Genomic DNA, 24270 nt, shown 5'->3' with positions numbered 1-24270 from the left:
GTGAAGACATATTTTGTGTGGATTTTCCTATTATATAATCCTAGAGATCCCCTTAAATTATACATGAAATGACCAGACTATAGCCTTACCATGTAAAATGCTTTTACAGGTCAATTTGAAACCCCATCCCATGAAAAGTTTACAGTAGTTGAGCTGCCTTATCTTGGGAATACAGTCAGCATGTTTGTGGTACGTCCTACAGACAGGAATACACCATTATCCTCCATCGAGTCTAATCTGACATCAAAGAGCATCACAACATGGGCCAACACTATGAAAAAAATCAAAATGGACATCTTTTTACCCAGGTAAAAATAAAAAATAATAATAAAATCACATTTTAAATTAAGAAATGTGAATTTGATGTACAAAAAGTAATTATATATTGTCAATGTTTCACAGATTTAAATTAGAAAGCTACAGCGACTTAAGGATGGCATTGTCAGCTTTGGGAATCTCAGATTTATTTGATCCACGGAAAGCAGATTTCAAAGGGATTTCAGGTAATGCTATTACTTTGTAGATCTACAGTGTTATATATAATGATATACTGAATTTGTATCAACTGAATTTCATTTCAGAACAGAAAAATCTTTACGTTTCTCAAGCCATACATAAAGCACAGATTGAGGTGGAAGAAGGCGGCACAAGGGCCTCAGGAGTCACAGGTGGGTACAAGTCCTATTTGGGGGTACATCAACATGACGTTTATGTCTACATTCATCCAGGAACAGAAAAACAGCAATTTTGTTTCCAAACAGCACCACACCTGTCCTCAGGTTGTATGGTATTACAACTTGGCTCAATTCACTTCAAATGAAACTGAGCTACAATACCACACACAGCCTGAGGACAAGTGTGATGTTTTTGGTAGAACTCGGCTCTGTTTTTCTAATCATGTATAACAACTAACATATATACCAAAAATTCGAAAGGCTTCAACCCCTAAGGACACTAAGTGTGCGTTCACACGGAGTAATTCAAGAGGAATTTACTTGAGTAATTCCTCTTGAATTCTCCGCTCCAACTTAATGCACATCTCCTCTGCCCATTGACTTTAATGTTTTTTTTCCGCTGTCCTGTTCACACTGCAGAAATTCTGCTAGCGGAATTCCAATGCTGAATTCCGTTCCGCTTGAAGAATGAGCATGTTAATTCTTCAAGCGGAATCCGCTAGCAGAAATCAATCGAAGTCAATGGTAAAAAAAATTCTGCCCAACATCGTTTTCATGCGGAAATGGCTGAAAAACCCTTCACTTCTTTCTCTCCCATTTCTGCACGCAATTCCGCACAAATTGTGCGCGAATTTCACGCGAAAATAACATTTCCACCTGTAAATTTTTTGTCGTTAATTACTCTTGATTTACCCGTGTGAACGCACCCTAAAGAGTAAAACAAGTTGGGGGGAGGGTCCTGATCAGCTAAGAGGAAAGCCGGAGTTCCGTTACCTTGCTCTGTGCTGTCCGATTGGTGCTCTATTTGTGCAGGCAGCATGTACAAATGCAACGCTGACAACACTAATCAAAGCGGTGCTATGACAGAGCACCGTTACGATTGCCTTCAGTGCATAGTGCTGAAAACCTGACACTGTAGAGTTTAAAGCAGAGAGCTAAGCGGGGTGTGCAGCCTCAGCCAATCACAATTGAAAAATTGTTAAGTGACTTAGGGTCAAATATACACTTTTAATACTTTGGGTATAAGATATTTCTATTTAGCTTCTACCTATAATTTGCAGGTAAAATCCTACATTTTCAACCTGACTGGAATGGTGTGGTTTTTGAATTGCAGTGTGCATAAAATTAGTATAATAGAGATTAGTAAATGTTACATTTCAGGGTAGTTTGGTATGGAACATAACCATAGGCTTTGTGTCCATTTGACCTCAGGAAGATATTTATTCTGCTGAATAGTATGGCATAGACAACTAGGACTCCATGCAGAGAGACAGACCAATGCATTAAAACAGCATTTATGGTGCAGTAACAGCTGGAACACACCTAAAAGCATACCTATTGTTTCTCGCAACTATTCAGGAAAAGTCATTAGGTGTGTGTACATGAGAAGTAGCCATATCTATGGCCATTATATAACTTGTATCCAGAGTTTTCCTCCTGTGCAGGCAATATTTTCAACATTGTTCCGGAGTGGGTGGAGGCTAGCCTCTGTCTCCCATAGACTCATTGGGGGACATTTATCAATGTTTGTGTAGGTAGAAGTTTTTTGTAGATCATTTTGGTTGGTCTAAATTTGGTGCAATTGCACCAAACTCATCATACTTGTGCAAGGCACATGATAAATTTTGTGAAAAGTTCTAAATCTCCACACAGTTCTATTTGTACACCTTAGCTGCACCTCACAGGAAAAGTGGACACAGGGATTTTGTGTTATTGCTTTGAGTAGAGATGAGCGAACTTACAGTAATTTGATTTGTCACAAACTTCTCGGCTCGGCGGTTGCTGACTTTAGCCTGCATACATTCTTTCAGCTTTCAGGTGCTCCGGTGGCTGGAGACTCTCTCCTAGGACTGTATCCACCTTTTCCAGCCCACCGGAGCACCTGAAAGCTGAACTTTATGCAGGCTAAAGTCAGCAACCGCCGGAGCTGCGAATCACTGTAACTTTGCTCATCTCTAGCTTTGAGGCTTGGATTCCATTGAGGTTTTTTTGTCCACCAGCAGAAACACCAGAAAAACTGTCACAGCATTTTCCTGCTGTCAGTTTTTCTTGCATTTTTTCTTGCGTTTTTCCTGGTGTGTGCCTTCAGGGTACCACTCCATGGGTCGGATGAAGAGCGCCCGGTCGACAGAGTGTAAGGAGGTGAGGAGTGCGTTATAGCATATTCAGGGTGCAGAGCATCACTACTTACCTCCGTCGGCTGTATAGCATATATGGGTGCCTAGTGTACTCGTGTATACTATACAGGAGCCCAGCAAGGAAAGAGTTAACCCAGAACTGCTCAACAGCAGCGTGGGTTAAGTCTTTGTGCGTTAACTGTATATACAGAATACAGTAGGCAGACGTCAAGAATTGGAGGCTCCCTGTTTAGGAACACCCCAGGAGAGAGCGCCAACTTTTTTTTTTTTTCCTTCTCATTTTAGATATGTGAATGCGGAGGACTATGTCCGATTCGGTGGATTGCGACAGTATTTTTTAAATTGTCAATAAAAAAGGGTTAACGAGGGCAGTGGGGGAGTTTTTATTTTTTTTTAAATACATTTTTTTTATAATTGAATTTTCAGTCTTAGTAATGGAAGCCGTCTTGTAGACAGAGTCCATTACTAAGCCGGGGCTTAGCGTTAGCACTAACCCCCAATTATCACCTCGGTACACACCGCCACAGGGGTTCTAGGAAAAGCCGGTACCAACAGGCCCAGAGTGTCAAAAATGGCACTCCTGGGCCTAGGCGGTAACTGGCTGGTGTTATTTAGGCTGGGGAGGGCCAGTAACAATGGTCCTCGCCCACCCTGGTAATGGCAGGCTGTTGCTGCTTAGTTGGTATCTGGCTGAGAATGAAAATACAGGGAACCCTATGCGTTTGCGTTTTTTTCCCCCATAAATAAAAGCAATAGGATTCCCCCTATTTTCATTCTCAGCCAAATACCAACCAAGCAGCTACAGCCTGACATTACCAGGCTGGGCGAGGACCATTGTTACTGGCCCTCCATAGCTTAAATAACGCCAGCCTATTACTGCCTAGGCCCAGGAGTGCCGTTTTTGACACTCCTGGCCTGTTGGTACCGGCTCTTCCCGGCACCCCTCTTCTGGTGGTGGGTATTAGGGTAATAATTGGAGGCTAGCACGAGCTGATTTTGGGGCTAACGCTAAGCCCTGGCTTAGTAATGGATTCCGTCTATAAAACTGCATCCACTACGAAGCCTGAAAATTCAATTATAAAAACACGACACATTGAAAAATAAATTTTGATTTAAAAAAATAAAAAAATAAAAACTCCCCCACAGACCTCGTTAACTTTTTTTTTTTTTTTTAAATAAACGTTGGTCATGGTTGCTGTCCAAGGAATATGATGACGTCCTCTGCATTCACGTATCTGAAATCAGAAGAAAAAGACAAAAATATGGGTTAGTACATTTTTCGCGCTCTCCCCTGGGGAGAGTGCACATAATGCAGCATGTTCCTAGACAGGGAGCCTCCAATTGTTGCTAAACTACAACTCCCATCATGGGGGGCTGTAGTTAAGCAACAGCTGGAGTCTCCCTGTTTGGGAACACTGCCAAAAATGGCTCTGTTCCCATTATGCAAAACACAATGAGAACAGAGTCAGGCCTGGACTGTGTAGCTCTGCCCCCTAATGACATAACTAGGGGGAGGAGCAGTAAAGGTCGTGAGACCCCCTTCCGATCTGTCCCTCTGCCCTTGGACTACTACTCCCATCATGGGACAGAGTCTGTCCCATGATGGGAGTAGTTGTAGTACCGCAGCACTTGCACATCCCCCGGCTGCGGGACTTTTAGGACTACTATTTCCATCATGGACATACTCCGTCCATGATGGGAGTTATAGTCCGGGGACTGAGGTGCAGATCGCAGCAGGTCATTCTCACCTGCTCGATGTACAAGTGCCGCCCTTCAGTGCTGTGGTACTACAACTACTCCCATCATGGGACAGACTGTGCCATGATGGGAGTAGTTGTAGTTTAGCAGTGTTAAGAGACGGCTCCAGCATTCCAAAGCTGTCTCTGTTGAACACTTTCCTACGTGTCCTTTGATGATGTATTTTTGCGTTTAAAAAAAAAATTAAAAAAAATAAAAACATTTGCGCAAAAAAAAGTACAAAAAAAAAAAAAAGCACATGATAAATTCGTTTCCACAATACACAAAATAGCCTACTTGCTATTTGCTCTATCAAAAAAGATGCACAAAAAAGACACAATGAAAGTCACTGGGCATTATAGAACAGTACTGAGCAATATAAGCTGTAAACCAGGGGTCCTCAAACTACGGCCCGCGGGCCACATGCGGCCCGCGGAGCGCATTTACCAGGCCCGCCGGGTGTTTTTGCCTTAGGACATCCCTGTGTTCCGAAAGATGGTTTCGGAACACAAGGATGCCTCTGTGAAGTCCCTGCGGCCCGCGTTTACTTTAAAAACGCGGGGACCGTCGGGAACAGGCACACGCAACGACGTCACTGACGTCCCATGCGTGCGCCCATGGCAACCGAGCAGAGGAGCGGAGAAGAAGCAAGGACGCGTGTGCTGGTAGTAGGCAAGTGTTTACCAGCGGCGCGTCCCTTCGGTGTTCTGACCCCCGATCCTCCGGTCCTGCTATGGCCGGACCCGAGGAGCGGTGATCGGAACACTGAAATGGGGCAGTACACAGGCATACAGCCTCCAGCCATACGTTATGGCTGGAGGCTGTATGTCTGTGGGGGAACATACTGCCAACGTAATTTGGGGGACTATACTGCCAGCCTAATGTGGGGGACTATACTGCCAGCCTAATGTGGGGGACTATACTGCCAGCCTAATGTGGGGGAACATACTGCACCTAATGTGGGGGAACAATACTGCCAACCTAATGTGGGGGAACTATACTGCCAACCTAATGTGGGGGAACTATACTGCCAACCTAATGTGGGGGAACTATACTGCCAACCTAATGTGGGGGAACTATACTGCCAACCTAATGTGGGGGAACTATACTGCCAACCTAATGTGGGGGAACTATACTGCCAACCTAATGTGGGGGAACTATACTGCCAACCTAATGTGGGGGAACTATACTGCCAACCTAATGTGGGGGAACTATACTGCCAACCTAATGTGGGGGACTATATTGCACCCAATGTGGGGGAACATACTGCACCTAATGTGGGGGGACTATACTGCCAACGTAATGTGGGGGGACTATACTGCCAACGTAATGTGGGGGACTATATTGCACCCAATGTGGGAGAACTATACTGCCAACCTAATGTGGGGGACTATACTGCACCTAATGTGGGGGAACTATACTGCACCTAATGTGGGGGAACTATACTGCCAACCTAATGTGGGGGAACTATACTGCCATCCTAATGTGGGGGGACTATACTGCCAACGTAATGTGGGGGACTATATTGCACCCAATTTGGGGGAACTATACTGCCAGTCTAATGTGGGAGAACTATACTGCCAACCTAATGTGGGGGACTATATTGCACCTAATGTGGGGGAACTACAACCTAATGTGGGTGAACTATACTGCACCTAATGTGGGGGGGGACTACAACCTAATGTAGGGGAACTACAACCTAATGTAGGGGAACCACTACCTAATGTGGGGGACTATACTGCCAACCTAATGTGGGGGAATTGTACTGCATCTAATGTGGGGGACCTATACTGCCAACCTAATGTGGGGGGATTGTACTGCACCTAATGTGGGGGAACTGTACTGCCAACCCTAATGTGGGGGAACTGTACTGCCAACCCTAATGTGGGGGAACTACAACCTAATGTGGGGGATCTATACTGCCAACCTAATGTGGGGGGAACTGTGCTGTGTACTTAAAGTGGTAGTCCACTAATAAGATATATGTGTGCATAGGAATTTATTCATGTTTTGTTATCTATAGTCCGGCCCTCCAACGGTCTGAGGGACCGTGAACTGGCCCCCCGTTCAAAAAGTTTGAGGACCCCTGCTGTAAACAAAGCATCGGGATGAGGTGGAACACTACCTGCAAGTTGCTGCAGCCTCTTGCTATGTACATTATAAAGCAGTACTGAGTAATGTAAATTGTAAATCAAACAATGTAGTTAGACGTAACATTACCAATGTCTCTGTCCCCTAGAGCCACATCCCCCATTTAAAGCATATGAAATTGAAGCAATGCCTTTGATTGAAGCTTTACTATAGTCACCTGGGTAAAGGAGAGGCTGAGAAGGATGTGCCCCCACATCCAATTAAGGAGCTGCACCTTGCGCCAGTTACTCTACTAGCATGCTTTATAGGACAGCAAACATAGAAGCATGTGGCAAACATTTAAATGGGCACTGTCAGATATAAAAACTTTTCATATGTTGAAAAGCATACAAAACCAAAATAGGTTTTGCAATTGCTTTCATTAAAAAAAATGTCAGTATTTCATACTGAAAAAGCCAGTCAAAGAACTGCCCTCTTGCCTCCTGAGATACATAGTAGACCTGCTGTGTCCATGCGTCATCACCTATGTCATGGACTCACTTCATGATTGATAGGTCTGCAGGTTTAAGGCGGCTGCTTATGTGCTCTGTAGAGGGGGCGGGGGTTCAGAAGCACAGGCTCCCTCACTGTCTGCTGTGTGAAGAGAAGGGGGGCAAGGGGCAGAAGCACACTGCTGCCATGACTGAGCAAGAGACAAGACTGAATGGAGGATTTCTTTATTTAAAAAGTAAGTGTCCCTGCATGTACCGTATTTATCGGCGTATAACACGCACTTTTTAGGCAAAAATTTTTAGCCTAAAGTCTGTGTGCGTGTTATACGCCGATACACCCCCAGGAAAGGCAGGGGGGAGAGAGGCCGTTGCTGCCCGCTTCTCTCCCCCTGCCTTTCCTGGGGTCTAGAGCGCTGCTGTCGGCCCTTCTCACCCCCTGGCTATCGGTGCCGCTGCCCGTTCTGTCCCCCTGACTATCGGTGCCAGCGCCGATAGCCAGAGAGAGAGAAGCGGCGCCGACAGCCAGGGGGAGAGAAGCGGCAGCGGCACCCATTGCCGGCGCCGCTGCCCCCCCCCATCCCCGGTGGCATAATTACCTGAGTCGGGTCCGCGCTGCTGCATGCCTCCGGCGTGCGTCCCCGGCGTCGTTGCTATGCGCTAAATGACGCGGCGCATGACGTCAGTGCGCCGCGCAGTGCATAGCAACGACGCAGGGGACGCACGCCGGGGGCCTGCAGCAGCGCGGACCCGACTCAGGTAATTATGCCACCGGGGATGGGGGGAGGCAACGGGGCAGCGGCGCCGGCAATGGGTGCCGCTGCCCCTTCTCTCCCCCTGGCTGTCGGCGCCGCTTCTCTCCCCCTGGCTATCGGCGCCGGCAACGATAGTCAGGGGGACAGAACGGGCAGCGGCGCCAATAGCCAGGGGGTGAGAAGGGCCAACAGCAGCGCTCCAGACCCCAGGAAAGGCAGGGGGAGAGAAGCGGGCAGCGACGGCCTCTCTCCCCCTGCCTTTCCTGGGGGTATATCGGGGTATACACGCACCCTCATTTTACCATGGATATTTGGGTAAAAAACTTTTTTTACCCAAATATCCTTGGTAAAATGAGGGTGCGTGTTATAGGCCGGTGCGTGGTATACCCCGATAAATACGGTATATGTGTGTGGATATATATGTATATATCTGAATATATGAAGTGTGTGTGTGTGTTTTACAGGGATACTACAATCATATGCTTCCAGCTGTTGCAAAACTACAACTTAAACAACAAAAAACGTGGTCTCAAATGGCTGGAGGTGCTCAACCCCAAAAGCGGTTGTGCATTTATGCTGGGGGAGCAGATCCTGCCCTTGTAGTCCGTTGCTAGGGGCGATCTCCAGCATAAAAATGCATACAATGGAGGATGCCTGCAGCGGACTACAAGTGCCACAATAGAATCCTACACCAGATAAACGCTGTGGATGTGTAACAATAAGAATAATACAATACAGGAATGTGGGTGCACTACTGTGGTAGATGTATACAATGACATCGGCTATCCCTCAACACTGATGTTAGAATTGAGACATTCGCCAGTGTATCCTTATATTAAGGACGCACCAGAGCCCGCACACCAACGCCAAGGTTTCTCAAAATGGCGCGGGACCTACGCTAATCCTACCTGTGCTTGATAAGCAAAACAGGGGCCAGTGGGCAATTACAGCAGCATTCAGTCGACTCACAACTTCCTCCCAGATACCCTCCAGCGTGACTGAGAACACATGCAGTGGGAGGAGAGGCAAGTTGCAAGCCTCATCTCAGTTGGGTAACATGGGTGCATAGCCTCACAGGTGCTACCTTAAAGGAGTAGTCCAGTGGTGAACAACTTATCCCCTATCCTAAGGATAGGAGATAAGTTTGAGATACCGGGGGTCCGACCGCTGGAGGCCCCTGCGATCTCCTGTACGGAGCGCCAACAGCCCGCGGGAAGGGGGCGTGTCGACCTCCGCACGAAGCAGCGGCCGACACGCCCCCTCAATACAACTCTATGGCAGAGCTGAAGCGCTGCCTTCGGCAATCTCCGGCCCTGCCATAGAGATGTATTGAGGGGGCGTGTCGGCCGCCGTTCGTGCTGAGGTTGACACCCGCTATCTGGCCGGAGAGGCTGGCCAACGTACAGAGAGATCGCAGGGGGCCCCAGCGGTCGCACCCCCCGCAATCTCAAACTTATCCCCTATCCTTAGGATAGGGGATATGTTTTTCACCACTGGACTACCCCTTTAATGCTGCCTTGAAGATATTCAAGGAACATTAATTTTGGAGTTTACACACCTCCAAGTATAAAATTTAAACAAACAACAAAAAACGTGGTCTCAAACGGCTGGAGGTGCTCAACCCTACAACTCAAAACTACAACTCCCAGCATGCCTGCACAGCCAAATGATGTGTGGGCATGCTGGGAGTTGTGGTTTTGCAACAAGTGGAGGAACACAGCCTACAGCAACACTGCTGAAAATCAGTTTTACCAACCATATGCTGTTGATCAATCAGCTGTTGCAAAACTACAACTCATAGGATGTGTGGGCATGCTGGGAGCTGTAGTCTTGCAAAAGCTGTAGGCACACAGTGTTTGTGTATATATGTATGTATAGCATAAAAACCAGAAAGGAAAGGGTTACCACTCCCAGAGCAGTGAGGGAGGGGGGAGAAGTCCCAGTGAGGACCTGCCCCCTTGGCGTGATTGCAAAATGAAAGTACTTTTCATTTACACCAAGTAAATAAAGTGACTTCTAAGAGAAACCTAGGTCATAGACACAAAGATTACAAGTGCATGATCAGGATGAGATCATGAGTTTTTTTTTTGGGGTGATCTGACAGGTACGCTTTAAGCTTCAAGCAGATGTTTGCACTGGTCAGTGTCTAAATACTTATAAAGAAAATAAATGCTCTTAAGTCCATTGTGGTGACAGAACTGGTTATGTTAGTAGTTCAACATTATAATATATGTATATTGTGATCCACATAAAAATGTATGCAGTTTTCTTCTTTATGCTTTTTCTTCTCTATTAGAGATTAGCGAACTTACAGTAAATTGATTCGTCATGAACTTCTCGGCTCGGCAGTTGCCGACTTTAGCCTGAATAAATTAGTTCAGCTTTCAGGTGCTCCGGTGGGCTGGAAAAGGTGGATAGTCCTAGGAGAGTCTCCAGCCGACCGGAGCACCTTAAAGCTGAACTCATTTATGCAGGATAAAGTCAGCAAACGCCGAGCCGAGAAGTTCATGATGAATCAAATTACTGTAAGTTCGCTCATCTCTATTCTCTATGAATCTATTCCTGGCTTTGGCTCAAACTCCAAGAAGTTCTGCAAAAGCTGAATATGTAGTTCCAACCTATTTCACCCACTTTGATTTCTAGAGAAATAATTACAGTGAATAAAAAGGTAATTCACTTCAAATATTAACTCTTATCAATCTTTGAATCTTACAGCGATGGTGCTGTTGAAAAGATCCAGAATGCCCGTGTTTAAAGCAGACAGACCATTTTTCTTTTTCCTAAGGCAAGCAAGCTCAGGTATGGCAGGGGTTTTAATGGACTAGATCAATCTAAGTTACATGGTGTATACACAGTATTTAGATGCTGCTGCAGTATGCACCAGCTAGATGGTTACAAAGTTGTATTGAGAACTGTCTAATCTGGTAGGTAGCAGTTAGATGAGCAAACTGTTAATTCGATTCGTCACGAACTTCTCGGCTCGGCAGTTGATGACTTTTCCTGCATAAATAAGTTCAGCTTTCAGGTGCTCCGGTGGGCTGGAAAAGGTGGATACAGTCCTAGGAGACTCTTTCCTAGGAATGTATCCACCTTTTCCAGCCCACCGGAGCACCTGAAAGCTGAACTAAATTATGCAGGAAAAGTCATCAACTGCCGAGCTGAGAAGTGCGTGACGAATCAAATTTACTGTAAGTTCGCTCATCTCTAGTAGCAGTATCAAATTGAAGTGAAGGCAAGGTACTGTAAAACTGCTTTAAAATTAGCACTATGGGTTCCCTCCCCAATAACAAGCACACTCATCACTAGTAGTACTGCACCATTTGATCATGTGATCATCACTAGAACGCTCTGAAAGTTACAGTACTTAATGTGTCAAAAGAAAGTCAATCCAGGGTTAACAGATTTCATGTGATTATAGGTCAAAATTGCTTTCACCTCACTTTGAAAATCAAAATACATAAAACTGCATGTAGTGTGAACTGACACCAACCCACTTATGAGTCTAATGAGTTCACCTTACTGAAATCCAGCACTAGCAGCCTGATAAGATAACCAGCTGTAGTGATCAAACACCCACAAGCAAAGTCCGAGAATTAATGGAAAATGTAGGCAGCATTGCAGAACCACTTCAGTGATGCATTTATGTGGAAAAAAATTAGCCTGTCCGTCATGCAAAAGGCAGAACCTCTACATTATTCTCTAAGTTACCTGCACTATGTAAGCAAAAAAAAAACCAAAGTGAACTATGGAGAGACTTGTTCTGTATAAAATGAAATATGCAATGCTAGCTTCAGTAGTGAACAGTGCTAGAACTGTAAACAAATTATTAAAACCTAAAAGGAGACAATGACTGAAAAATAAGCACTCCGATGAAGCAACAGAAAAGCAGAGTTTCGGCAGTGTCCATAGAATCCGGACTATGGTGGATGGGTTTGGAAATGCCACAAAAAGTTGTATATTCAACTTTATAGTAAAGATTTTGCTAAAATGTAAACCATTAACTTAAACGATTGACTTATCCCCTTATCCACAGGATAGGGGATAAGTAGCTGATTAATGGGGTCTGACTGCTGGGACCCACCGTGATTTCCGGAATGGGACCCCGGCGCACAAGTAGTCTACTGATCCCCAGCAGTCTAACCCCCCGTGATCAGCTACTTATCCCATATCCTGTGGATCTGGGATAAGTTCATCGTGGCTGGCTTTCTAAATTAAACAAATGATTTACAAAATGTCATCTAATAAAGTCCTTGCTCTAATGTTCTATATGCAAAGTAAACTCCTAATCAGATCTGTCAATAACATCTAGTCTGCTTGTTGACTTTTCTGATTTTTTGTAAACTGCAATGTAAAGGAAGATGAGCACAAGAAAAATCAGCAAAATGCTTACATCTTTGTAAATGTCTATGCATGTTTGTTGTGCTGTCATGCAGTAACCCCCCTCTTGGTTTCTTTTGTTTGTAGGATCTGTGCTGTTCATAGGAAGAGTCACCAATCCTTTGCACTGAAACGCGATTAAAGGAAATTGTCACCAGTGTCACCTGCACTAACCTGTTGTGCCGACAGATAATGAAGGGGACACTGATGACAACAGTACTCACCTTGTCCCGTTCCATGGCGGGGATCTCCGGTAATTTCCTCAGATAGCTCCAGTCCCGGCAGCTGGCTTGGGGCACGGGTGGAGCTTACAGACGTCACCGCTGCTGCGAGACCCTGCATAGAGCAGCAGCGGCTTGGGGCATGGGCGGAGCTTAGTGACTGCTGCTCCCTGCTGGGTCCTGCTGTGAGAGAACAGCAGCAGTGACGTCAGTAAGCTCCACCCATGCCCCAAGCAGGCTGCCGGGACTGGGGCTGAAGATCCCCGCCACGGAACGGGACAAGGTAAGTAATGTTGTCATCAGTGTCACCTGCACTCTGTCGGTACCAACAGGTTAGTGCAGGTGATGCTGGTGACAAATTTCTTTTAATGACAAACTAGTGTAATTTATATTTATTATCTGTTTTGACAAAGTATGAAACTTGATATTTAATAGAGGTTTCTTAAATAAAGCATTGTTGTGTTTTACAAATTATTATTGCTGCTACAAATAATCGCAATTCTGGTTAGAAATTGGAAAGTGTTGGACTGAGAGTGAACAAAGCAAACTACTTTATTAAAAGAAAAAAAATCCCTGTGAAGAATAATATCGAAAGGGAACTTTGGAACACAGCTAATAAAAAACAGACCCAGTTTGTCTAGGCCATTGATGTCTGGCTGGTAATGTCCAATAAAAAGGAGTACTGCAGCCAGAATCGCCATCTCTTGGACAGGACCCAGTCCCATTCAATTGTAATAAATAGAGCGGGCCGTCTAGAGGAAGACAACACGTGCTCCTGACTGAACGGGATGGAAGTCACAGGAGACCCCAGCGCTGGAACCCCCCGCAATCAGCTACTTATCCCCTATCCTGTGGGGGGTCTGACTGTTGGGACACCCCTCAATCTCCGTGAGGGAAGCCCGGCTCTCTTAGTCAGGATCACGTGTAGTCTACTGGTAGATGGAACACACTCCATTTATTTAGCCCGAGTGCTGTACTCTGGTCTTTTGGGCACTCCCGTAGAAATTGACCGCATGCCCTCTGCAGTTCACACCCCTCACTGGGCAAGGGGTCTGGTTCAGGAGATCGCCGGGGGTCACAGCGGTTGGACTCCCGCTATCAGCTACTTATCCCCTATCCAACACATTTTTGCTGGATTTCTCCTTTAATCTAACAGTTCACCCAGTCAAAATCTATTGCGTCATTCTGGACATCTATCTAATATTCTCAAAATGCACACCTCGTACTTGACACAGTAGGGGCATTCCCCCTGGTGCATAGTTCAGTCCGCCTGCTCTGGCCAAGGAATACTGCCCTCTTAATAATATGCGCTCCCAGAAACAGCTGATCTGGGTGGTGATGTCAAGAAAAGAAGGTGAATAGTTATGAAGGGGTGCATATTTAAATTTTCGATATATTTACAGAATGGTACAAAAGATTTTAACAATGTAAACTGCATTAAATTCTACATTATCTGCACTTTTTATCTGCACATCTGTATATTTGTTTACTACAGGTGATGCCATTGTCGGTTTCCCTTTAAGCTGACTTATAAGGGGGTCTATCGGTTTTCAGTTAGAGTTCATTATCAGTTTGGATACTGTAGCAGACTACCAGGTTCTGACAGAACACAAAACAATGAACTGTGACTGTGAATGTAACTAGAAATTTCTTTGGTAAAGGTTTTTCTGTGTGTGTGTGTGTGTGTGTGTGTGTGTGTGTGTGTGTGTGTGTGTGTGTAAAAATCACAACTAGAAGTTATTTTGGATCACAGCATTAACAGGGAGAGAATCGTGTCTTAGGATAGGGTCCATCTTTTCCAGTTCAGAAACCGATCTGGCAGATAAAATGGCTTAGTTATGAGTGGAATCTATTATTCTAGTTTGAGTAGTGCTTTTAGCCTTTGAAGAAAAAAATAAATGAACAAAAAACTATAAAACAGACATGCATCTCGCAACTATTAAAATAGAGCTTTTTTTTATTAATGGGATAACAAAAGTGCCTCTTTTTAAATAGTCTTCAAAATACACCTGTACAGCTTACAATAATATATTCAAAATATTATGTACAAAATATTATCTTGTTCAACATGTGCTTCTCTCTAGCTATGTATCAATGATAAACTGCATTTAAAAAGTCTTTGTGGAAAGTGTGCACATCATATGCACACAGTACAGATTTACAATGCTAAAAAAAATGTTTGTTTTTTAACAACCTCCAAATAAGCCTGTTAAGATTTTGGCAAATACCTCAACTGCAGCCAGTGATACACTTACACGTGAGGTGGAGAGTGTATGTTATGAAACCTGAGAGAATTCAGCATAGCTAGTCAGTGATCATCGAAATCTTCTTTAAAAAGTCCCATTACTCCATTAAAGGCATCATGATGATACTATCCATGTACATAAAAATGGAAGCATATTAAAGTGTATCAAATTCAGTGTTCAGACACTTCAGACTTTTTGGCCACAACTGTTGTCCAAGTACGTACTTTACACCCAAAGCAGAAGGGGTCCCATGAGACCATTTAACAGCTATTGAAGTGGTTGACGTTATTCGCTCTCTTGTGAATTTCTTCTAAAAACCCTTCTAGCTGTTCAATTAGCATTCGCTTTTTAAACCTGAAAAGGATAAAAAGAAGTTATATTGGTAGTACATGGTATTGAGAGCTTTTTCCAGTTGCTTACATAAAGCTGGCAATATTTTGCAGCACTATACAGACGGTCACCATTCCCCTTAGTCACTGCCTCACAACGTATAATTCTATAGGGAAAATTAGATTAAGAGTGTTGAAAGAAACCAGAGGATATACAATCACAATCTTAATGCAGATGTTGCACTTTGTCAGCACCAAACTCATGATCCCAGTGTTGCAAGACAACAGTGCTAACTAGTCCCATTTAAAAGCAAGAACTAAATCGGTCTTCTCTAGAGTTTAGTCATGGCTGTTTTTTCACCTTGAGGATACAGATTTTTGCTTTTCCATCATTGCGTTCCGATTTGTCAGTGTGGGATTTTTTGAGTGATGAGATGTATGCATTATATTTTGTTTTATATGTAATTTGGGGTCAATGAAGTTAAATTTTTTTTAAAGGCCAAGAATTAGGGATGTACCGATACTAGTATTGGTATCAGGGCTGATACTCTGCATTTGCATGGTATCGAGGACTCGTTTAATGTCCCCGATACCATGTCCGATACCTGCTGCTGTGCAGCCCCGCTCTGCTGTCCCGTTCTCCCGATCGCATCATGGCGTCCTATGGAGGAGTATGTGACACACACGTCACTCCTCTCCTGCGGCCAGCTTAACGCTATGGAGGAAGCACAGTGATGTGTATGTCACATGCTCCTCCATAGGATGCCATGATGCAGACGGGAGAACAGGACAGCAGAGCTGTAACACCTGAGGAAAGCCGCAGGTGAGCACTGTCTACAAGAGAAGAGGGGGGGGGCCTGCTGTCTACAAGGGGGACAAGAGGGGGGGCACCGTCTACAAGGGTGGGTCCCTGTCTACAAGGAGGGGCCTGCTGTCTACAAGGGGTACAAGAGGGAGTACTGTCTACAAGTGGGCCCTGTTGTCTACAAGGGGGACACGGGGGGGTGCTGCGGTGGTCTACAGGGGGGGCAGCTACTAATGTCTGCAACTATCTAAACTATCTACAAGGGGATACTACCTACTACTGAAGGCAATCTTACAGCAGAGTCACCTGCACTCACTTGAATTTATATGTAGATAGTGCAGGTGACCCGGTTTCTACCGCTGCTCACCATGTGATCAGCACAATCGCTCCGGAGACATTGGTTTTGCCGCCAAAGCAAATTCCCTGTTCTGTCCAATGGAGAAGAGAGAAATCTTGGCTCATACTACAGCAGCCGCTTCCATTGCACAAAACAAGAACCCACATATACGGTAAGCAGCACCAAAAACCAGGTCACCCTGGGGTCAGATTCCCTTTAAAATCAAAGTACTCGTACTTGGTATCGGCAAGTACTATAATTAAATTATCGGTACTCGTACTCTGTCTTTAAAAAAAATGGTATCGGGACATCCCTACCAATAATAGTACACTGTAAAAGTTTTTTTCAAAAAATAAATTACAGTATATTGACAGGAACACCGTCAAATTTTAATTAACTTTTTTATGGCCTACTAAAAGAGCAGCATATTTTATCTGTCTGTGTGAGTCACACTGCGGAATTTCCATGCGGAATACTGGGAAGAATACTGATAAAAATTCTGCTGTCATTTCCTACAAATTGATTTTAATAAGATTCTGCAGTCCCAGTCAGACAATAGAAATTTTACTTTGTGTTCTGTCAAAATATAAGACCAGACTTCTATTTGGCGAAATAGCATTAAAATCAATGGGGCTTGAATTCCAGCAGAAACAGAATTCTGATGAATGGAATTTAAGGGATTGCGGGAAATTTCGCCACGTGAACATACCCTAAAGGCTGAGTTTGAAAGTATTTTCAATCAAATTTAGAACTGGAACCAACACAGAGAAAAACTAAAATGGGTCCAAAACACAAAAGGGAAACCTTAACTTTTGGTTTTGTCTAAAAATGCTGATCAAAATACTGTGTGTGATCCCAGCCCCAAACTCAAAGGCAGCGTATTAGGCATGCACAATGGCTGACTTGTAGGTCTTTGTTAGGCCCCCTCATTTTGCCATGGGGCCCCATTGTTGTGGATAAGGTCACTGATGAGACAAGGCTTTCTGAGCAGGCTACTTAGAATGGACTTTCTATTTGAATACATGTTCTTACTTATAAGTAAACATTCAAATGCTCTAACAGCTATTTTTCTACTCTAACAGATTTCATAACATAAGAGCTGCATCCAGTTTCAGACATACATGGCCAGAATAAAATTAGCAGTGCGGGTTTCTAGAGCATACACCCACACACAAACCTAAAACAAAAGATGTCACTGCTGCATTTATCACGTGGCATTAAAGATAATTCTATCATTATGGGCCACACTCACCTTGCCGCCTCCTTGATAACATTCTGTAAGAAGTGGAGCCGTACTTGAAGACTTCCTTGTACATCTTTTAACAATGCAAAAATAGTCTCATACTCTACAAGAAAAATGAAACATATATAAACACAAGACCGCCTGAAAAAACAATGGCTGGAGGAGTGAGAGAAGTTAGTCACCTGTACGATTAAACATTCTGACAAGAACTTTCAGGTGCCATTTTACACTACTCAAGGAGAATTAACACAACTAACTGCAGACAATAATAAACTAACGTATTTTGTACCAACTGGTGTAAACCCCACATATCTGCCTATGAAGCTGTCCTCTCTCTAACACCCTCCACCCCCTCCCTCCCAGCAGACAATACTTCAGTTCAACTTATGAAATTGGTGTTCTTCAGATTCCCAGGTGGAACCACTCTTCATTTTCCTTTCTCCTTCCATACGCATAATGTACATGCCAAGCTATACGAAGACTACAGACGAAAACTCTGCCAGAGTAACACATTAATATATTAATGTTTCCTTAGCAAGCTGCTTTACTGCTGGCAATGCGAAAAAGATTAAAGGGGTTATCCAGGAAAAAATTTTTTTTTTTTTTTTATATATGAACAGGCTCCAGAAAGTTAAACAGAATTGTAAATTACTTCTATTAAAAAATCTTAATCCTTTCAGTACTTATGAGCTTCTGCAGTTAAGGTTGTCTAAGTGCTCCCTGATGACACATGTCTCAGGAACCGCCCAGTTTAGAAGAGGTTTGCTATGGGGATTTGCTTCTAAACTGGGCGGTTCCCGAGACATGTGTCATCAGAGAGGATTTAGACAGAAAAGAACAACCTTAACTTCAGAAGCTCATAAGTACTGAAAGGATTAAGATTTTTTTTAATAGAAGTAATTTACAAATCTGTTTAACTTTCTGGAGCCAGTTGATATATAAAAAAATAAAGTTTTCCTGGTGGGTAAAGAAATCCCGGGACTCACAAATGATGTTAGATCACCTTGGGTGTTTATTCACACAAAGAAAAGGTGTCGTGACTCGCAGAATTATAAATAAACACCCAAGGTGATCTAGCATCATTTGTGAGTGCCAGGATTTCTTTACCCACCTTCCTGATTACCTGTCCGTGGGCACCACGCCACCGTGACGAGTGACGACTCCCTGCTGCCTTTATGCGAAAAACATTGACCAAACCGGGAAATCTGAGACCGCCCCAAAATGTCAGTTTCAAAAGTTATGACACGTAGGTACTCAAAAGGTGGTTTACATATCTGCATGCAGTCCACCACTGTAGGGTTTAAGGCGATTACATGCTATAGTTACTTACTTCTTCCAGGCTTCCTGATCTCCTTCATGATTCTGATTTTTAGATCAACATTGACCTCCTCATAGCTACGACAAGGCCGCAACCTCCTCATCTTGTGTGAAAACACAGCAGTGTCATTTTCAAAGCAATTTCCTGCATCTTCAGAGGTTTTTGAATTTCCAACAAACACATCAGAGTTATTAGAACCAAAGCAGTCGGGGTCTCCGTCTTCTGAGGAATCTTCTGCACTTTCCAGAGAGTTTAAAGAAACTTGAGACAAGGTCTCAAACTGGTCTGAATTATCCATGAACACATCTGTGGAAAGTTGGTCTTCAATATGATTCTCTGCATTTTCATTTGGCAATATATTATTATGGATGCCAGGTTCTAGAGTATATGTATAGAAAAAAAATTGATAAGTGCCTTGGAACATTACTCTGAATAGGTATCACAAGTTTGTATTCTTCACAACACTTCCTTTTTCTGAAACACAAGTCTAAATTCTTTACATAGACAATATTTTACAAAACTACAAAATACCCTAAAGACCAGGTCCTTGTCCTTCTTCCTATTAACATCACAGTACGCAGTCTGCAGCTTATAATATTGCCAGCACAGTAAACCATTATCTCTCAGGCAATGTTCAGTGTTTAACTTGCTTGGACAAGACTGACATTTTATACATCAGTCTTTAAGGTAATGTGCTATCCGAAAATGGACCATTGTTTAAATAAAGTTTTTATGTTAAGAATTTGGGGGGATTTTTTTCCCCCACCAATTTTCCTTTTTACCATCTATATTTTAAAATAATCCTAAAATCTTGCAGTAAATTTAGCTTAGGCCTAAAACTAAAGTGAGACTCTGTTCGGTCTGTGATAAGAAGGAGGCTGCTGGAAAGTGAGGAGTACAGCATTAAAGTGAAAGGTGACACCAGCAGATAAGACACCATTTACAATAGCTGAAACACAGAATCGCTCTACTGTAGAATGATCTGGCTTTCAGTATCTAACTCTAATCAGTAAAAAAAAAAAATGTAAGTATGCATATATATTTCATATTCTGGTAGAGCTAACCATAAAATCTGTTGGGATGTAGGAGGCCTAAACCTTACCATTAGGCCTTGCCCACTTTTCAGAAAAGTGATGCAAGTTATGGAACTTGTAAAATGCACTTTTTTGTAATGTGCACTGTACAATAAATTCCCCCATTGTGCTTAAAGAATATGATATTGCTATCCTGCCTCATCTAGCCCTACAACAATACAAAAGCCCTGTAATTAAAATCTGTTCTATTATACATAATTATACATAGCCAAGCTGACAAAGTTTTTTTTGGTACTATATGCAAAAATAGGATAGACCATTCCATGTGCCCCAGATAAATATACATAGCAGATTTACTCCATCACTAATTACAGAACTATAAACCAGTATCAGTAACATACCTTTATTTATTGCCCCTGGTTTATGCATTTCTGGTGAAGCCTGGTTTGAAGGAGATGATGGACCTTTTCCTCCTATGTGGTTGTTCACAACTGGAGATTGAGGTCTGTTACGTAACAATGGAGACATACAACGCCTCCTTTTTGGGATGCCCAACATATTAGGTTCCCCTGGTCGCTTGTGCTTGTTCTGATGTCCTGACACAAACTCATCAGCTTCATCAATCATCATCCCCTGAGGAGACAAAATGAGAATATAGCTTTAAATATGAACTAGGTAGAGCATTGACAATGTAACAAGAACTATCAAGTAGAATGAGAAACTAAAAAATGGATTACAATGCTTTAACATTAACAATCTACATTTGAAAAATTGGAAAGGGGTTGTGTCACTAGAAAATAACTTCTAGTTTAAATGTTTTTATGTCACAAACTTTTAAATAATTTTTTGCAGAATTTTCCTTAATTTCCATGTTCTAAAAAAAAAATCCTAAAATCTTGCAGTTTTCAGTGCGGCCACTGTAGAGATCACGTTTCAGCAGTCTTTCTGATATCAGGCAGACACAAATATACAAGACATGATAGACTATCCACAATAAGTGATATCAGAGCTCAACTCCCCTCCACGCCTGAACAGGTCAAAGAGCATGCCCTGAACACATTTCCATAAAAGTCATTGGGAAATTTCCTAAAACTAACTTTTAAACAGTGCAAACTTAAAGATGAATGGACTTTAAGTGTTCCAGATTTTTTACAGTGACTCCCGTTGATACATATGGCGCATCTGTACACTAGTTTTCACAGTCAAATTTTAATTTACACAAATTAGTTGGCTTACTTCAGACAAAATGTAAAGGTAAACTGATAAGAGCTATACGATTATCTAATCCAACCTGATTTAACAAACCATTGCACAGTGTTTTGTTGCTGCAGTATATCATTCCTTGTTGAATTCAGTATTGAGACAAAAGGATTTACCTTTTTATCCAATTTAAAGGGATTTCCAAATGTATGCAGTCTCCTAGGTGTATCAGCATCCAGCTCTCTTAGTGGTGAAGGGATATTCCTCAGATATTCTTGGTAGTTCCCCATCTGGACTATAGGTATACTATGTATCTGGTCTGTGGAAGAATGAAGAAAGATGCATATTATTCACACAAGCCAAGGTCATTGGAGATTTATCAATACTTGTGCAGAGGAAAAGTTGCCCATAGAAACCAGTCAGACTGCTTCTTTCATTTTGCAGAGGCCATGTTAAAAATGAAAGAAGAAATCTTGTTTCCATCGGCATCTTTTCCGCTGCACAAGTTTTGATAACTCTCCCCCATTGAGAATAAACAATGAGGGAGATTTATCAAAACCTGTGCAAAGATAAAGTTGCCCAGTTGCCCATAGCAACCAGATTGCTTTTATTTTAAAGAGGCCTTGTTAAAAATGGAAAAAAAAATCTGATTGGTTGCTATGGGCAACTTTTCCTCTGGAAATGTTTTGATAAATCTCCCCCTTGGTATTAAGTTCTTAAATAGGGGTCTTTTGCTAAATAAATTGTTTAAAAATTGTAGGCAAGTGTGCCACCGAACAGAAAAACTAAACAATCACTTATGCAAAATTAAAGTTTTCCAACTCACCTTCATCTTGACCACTGAAGACCTTACGTGATGATTTAAGGAGATTTGCCCTCATTCGGGTAAGGTGATCCAAGAGATTCGTTCTTGAAATGTCATAGGCATTTCTGAACGTCTGTGGTTTTAGGTCCTACAGAAAGATAAAAGTATACTTGAGAATGTACTGTTTATAAGATGCCACATAAGAACACACCAGACATATGTCAGACATACCTTATTCAGCAGGGCTATCTGGAAGCCAGCAAACTCTTTCACATTCAGTTCAAGCATTCTCTGTGGCATTTCTCCTGTGATTTCCTGTAATAACTGCTTAAAATCCTTTCTGACAGCCAATGACGGTATACTTGTGCCATTTCTGACTTTAATACCAGTCTCCTGCGGACATTTCTTCCCAATGGAACCTATCACTCTATCGGATTCCATTTTTGCCTGAAGTAGAAAAAAATATATATATAATATCAATGTACTTTTTTTGCGATAGCTACTCAACTTTCCCATGTGACATGCTGAATTTCTTGCCCTTTTAAAGATTATTAAAGGATACCTGAAATTCCAACAGTGGTTTAGTGAGGCAACAGATCAGATTTGTAGCTAGATCACGACTGAGTGCCATGTAACAGAATCCGTGCAGCTCAATACTGTACTGCTTCAGATCAGCAGTAAAAGATCTAGACAACTTTATCATACCGTACCTGTTGGCTAAGCTTTTTGAGGTAGGTCACAACACTATAACTCAGTCCATACTCCAGGTTTTCTGGTATGAGGTTTGGGGCACCCATCATTCTTAATGCTTTCTTTAGAGGCTGGAAATCAAGGCGTTCAAGTTACCAGCATGTTAAGACTTTGCTACATGTAAACATTTACAGAAAACACACATGACACATACTCCAATGTAGTAAGGTGGCATTGTTTTCACATAGTTCTCAAAAAGTTGCCTCCATTTCAAAGAAGGTTTAGCCTTGTGAATCTTGAACAAGTCATCTGGAAAGAAATACAAAAGAAGATGGCTGTAATTATTTTTCACTTACCCTAGACTAAGTAAACAAATGGGATGTACAACTTAAAGGACAACTGTAGTGCAAGATTTATATATTGCTGAGCCCGGGCTGCAAAAATAAACAAAATAAACTTTAACATACCTTCCTACGTGACCCTGTCGGTCCGATACCGGTCTCACGGTCCAGCGGCGCGAACCTCATTCTGGGGACGGAGACGTTCCAGAGCAGTCAGTGTATCAACGGCTGCAGCGATGTCTCGCCCCGGCCGGTGATATGTAAGAAGCCGGCCAGAGCTCAGCCTAACAGTGCGCTCAGCCTATCACCGGCCGAGGCGGGACATCGGCCGGTGATACGCCAATGGCTCTGTGACGTCTCCGTCCCCAGGAAGTTGAATGAGGTTCGCGCCACTGGACCGTGAGGCCGGTACCGGACCGACAGGGGCACGTAGGAAGGTATGTTAAAGTTTATTTTGTTTACCTTTTGCAGCCCGGGCACAGCAATATATAAAAGTTTTGCACTACAGTTGTCCTTTAATTCTTCCAATAATGTGAGACTTTAGAGAAGCAACTCAAAAAAACACAAACAAAAAAAACAAACAAACACATTTCCACATTACAGTCATATTAATCGCAGTGGGTCTCGCTCCTGAGATTGGCTTTTGATTGTGAGTTATTAGCCAGGGAAGCTGGTGGCATTGTGCTCCGCTCCCAGACAGTTGAGAGATCAATTTCTTTGCCTAGAAATATATGCAAAGTAATGGAATGATCTCTCGGCCAGATGTGGGCAGAGCACAATGCCACCAGCTTCCCTGGCTAATAACTCACAATTGCAGCCAGTTGCAGGAGTAAGAACCGATGCAATTAACTTTAGAAATGTCTGACATGTCAAAAGTGGTTTTTAATAACAGTAATGCTTTATAGGGAGTTTGCTATCACAAAGTTACTAATTGTTTAAATCAGGTTTATGTTTACCATACAGTTCAGTGATTCTTTTCTAAATTTCCAGTTTACTATCTATATTTTGAAATAATCCTGAAATCTTGCAGTTTCCATTCTGGCCACTAGGCCTAAAACCAAGCTAAGACTTCCTGTTCTGTACAGATCATTTCCCTGTAATACCTTTCTTCTCAGCACAGACAGGAGTACAGTGAAAGGAGACATCAGTGTACAGTTAAGAGGTGTGCGCACACACACGCGCACGCACACACACACGCGCACGCACACACACACACACGTTGTGGCTTACTGATCGGCCTGCCGTCCCTGTACAATGACTTGCTAGTTTCATTATCTGGCTGTGATCAATAAAAAAAAAAAAGAGATTTTTTAACACTTACCTTAAAATCTCTCTCAAAGGATCCATTGGGGGACACAGACCGTGGGTGTATGCTGCTGTCTCTAGGAGGTATGACACTATGGCAACAAAAAAAGTTGGCTCCTCCCAGCAGGATATACCC

At 42.9% G+C, this 24270-nt stretch overlaps 2 protein-coding genes across 4 annotated transcripts in view; one reads left to right on the top strand and one right to left on the bottom strand.

Moving 5' to 3' along the window:
• The window catches only part of SERPINE3 (serpin family E member 3), a 28862-nt gene extending 14867 nt beyond the window's left edge, over positions 1-13995 (top strand). The window contains exons 5-9 of the mRNA XM_056560360.1: positions 110-308; positions 403-503; positions 582-668; positions 10599-10682; positions 12348-13995. Coding sequence (XP_056416335.1) covers positions 110-308; positions 403-503; positions 582-668; positions 10599-10682; positions 12348-12391 — 515 coding nt within the window. The 3' untranslated portion in view covers positions 12392-13995. The remainder of the gene's footprint in view (positions 1-109; positions 309-402; positions 504-581; positions 669-10598; positions 10683-12347) is intronic.
• Positions 13996-14428: 433 nt separating this feature from the next.
• INTS6 (integrator complex subunit 6) overlaps positions 14429-24270 on the bottom strand; it is a 70117-nt gene continuing 60275 nt past the window's right edge. For 2 of the 3 annotated variants that reach the window (XM_056562035.1, XM_056562034.1), the window contains 9 exons: positions 22703-22797; positions 22509-22619; positions 22030-22245; positions 21820-21946; positions 21170-21312; positions 20195-20426; positions 18772-19137; positions 17451-17544; positions 14429-15081 (listed from right to left, as the gene is read on the bottom strand). In XM_056562035.1, coding sequence (XP_056418010.1) covers positions 14988-15081; positions 17451-17544; positions 18772-19137; positions 20195-20426; positions 21170-21312; positions 21820-21946; positions 22030-22245; positions 22509-22619; positions 22703-22797 — 1478 coding nt within the window. In that variant the 3' untranslated portion in view covers positions 14429-14987. Of the gene's footprint in view, positions 15082-17450; positions 17545-18771; positions 19138-20194; positions 20427-21169; positions 21313-21819; positions 21947-22029; positions 22246-22508; positions 22620-22702; positions 22798-24270 lie in introns of those variants that run through there. The other variant, XM_056562036.1, reaches the window with a different exon arrangement.

Source organism: Hyla sarda, chromosome 2 (assembly GCF_029499605.1).
Source record: "Hyla sarda isolate aHylSar1 chromosome 2, aHylSar1.hap1, whole genome shotgun sequence".
NCBI classification, from domain to species: Eukaryota; Metazoa; Chordata; class Amphibia; order Anura; family Hylidae; genus Hyla; species Hyla sarda.
Note: the sequence above shows the minus strand (reverse complement) of the source record. Positions and strands in the feature narration are given on the sequence as shown.